Source organism: Emiliania huxleyi, assembly GCF_000372725.1.
Source record: "Emiliania huxleyi CCMP1516 unplaced genomic scaffold EMIHUscaffold_10316, whole genome shotgun sequence".
NCBI lineage: Eukaryota > Haptophyta > Isochrysidales > Noelaerhabdaceae > Emiliania > Emiliania huxleyi.
In genome coordinates, this window is record NW_005202223.1 from 1 (window position 1) to 1,112 (window position 1,112).

At 63.8% G+C, this 1,112-nt stretch overlaps 1 protein-coding gene across 1 annotated transcript; it reads left to right on the top strand.

Moving 5' to 3' along the window:
- EMIHUDRAFT_447351 (hypothetical protein) lies at window positions 1-590 on the top strand (the record flags this gene model as incomplete). Its single annotated transcript, XM_005793008.1, has 2 exons — window positions 1-28; window positions 162-590. Coding segments are annotated over 2 exons (325 nt in total), but the record flags the coding sequence as incomplete, so codon positions are not given.
- Between the last annotated feature and the right edge of the window lie 522 nt (window positions 591-1,112).

A 1,112-nucleotide genomic window follows, 5' to 3' on the forward strand; every position in this document is an offset into this window, starting at 1 on the left:
TCTTCAAGGGCCGCGACATCCCGAACGGGCGAGAAATCGAGCGAGACGTGGCCGAGATGTAGTCGGGGCGTGATGCTTTCGTGGGATGCTCAAATTGCTGAGCATTATGGCGCCACTCGCACCGGCGCGCCCCCCCCTCCGCTCCCGCCCTGATCCTGCAGGTACACCGAGGAGACCCTATCGCGCTGGCGCCGCGTGCGCAAGGCAATGGAGGAGGTGGAGGAGGTGGAGCAACTCTTCTCCAAGGACGCGGGGGGCGGCAAAGACGAGCTCAAGAAACCCGCACCAGAGGTCCAAATCTCCCCAAGCCCTCCGCCACGGCCGCACGCTTGAGCGCGCCCCCCCCCACCCCACTCCCCCCCTTCCTCGCGCCCCGGAGCACGACGCTCGCGTCGACGGGGGACGTGGGAGGGTGGGACCAATGGTTGCTGCGTCGGTGGGGTGGGTCAGAACGGTGAATGCAGATGACACCTCGTAATTATTGTGCTGTTGTTTTGTGGCGCGCGGGGTGTTGCTCTGTCTCGACGTGCGGAGCTGAAATGCGCGACCGGCGAGCGCCTTGTATCATATTATGTAGCTCGTTACCACACTCCAGAGTCTCCAGCCGCTCGCTATGAACGCTAGACTGTAGACATGCGGCGGCTCCTCTCTCTGGCGTCTGGGCTACTTCCATTTCACTGTGGCACAGCTCGCGTGTTACAAAACCTTGATTTTGACCATTGCGCGAAAAATGTACCTCTCGGTGCCTTCCAGAGGCAGCTGCGACCCCGCCGAGTAGACGGGCGCACACAGCAGGTGGCGCGGTGTGCGCCCCCGTCCACTCGGCGGGGTCGCAGCTGACTCGCGCGTCCTGGGGAGGTACATTTGTTGCGCACCGGAGACGACTCGACGCCGCTGAGATCGGAGATCAAGCTCTGACAGGTCACAACGTCGCTCCTTTGACGCCGACGTGACTCGCCCGTGCAGATCACATCAGGACACGGTCTCGACGCGCTCGGTACGACGCCTGCGACCCGTCTCGGGTCAGGTGGCACGACGCTCATCGCGCCTGCCAGCGCTGCCGTGCGGGTTGCCACGACGAGGTCGAGCACGCTTCTATACGCTCGCCGAGC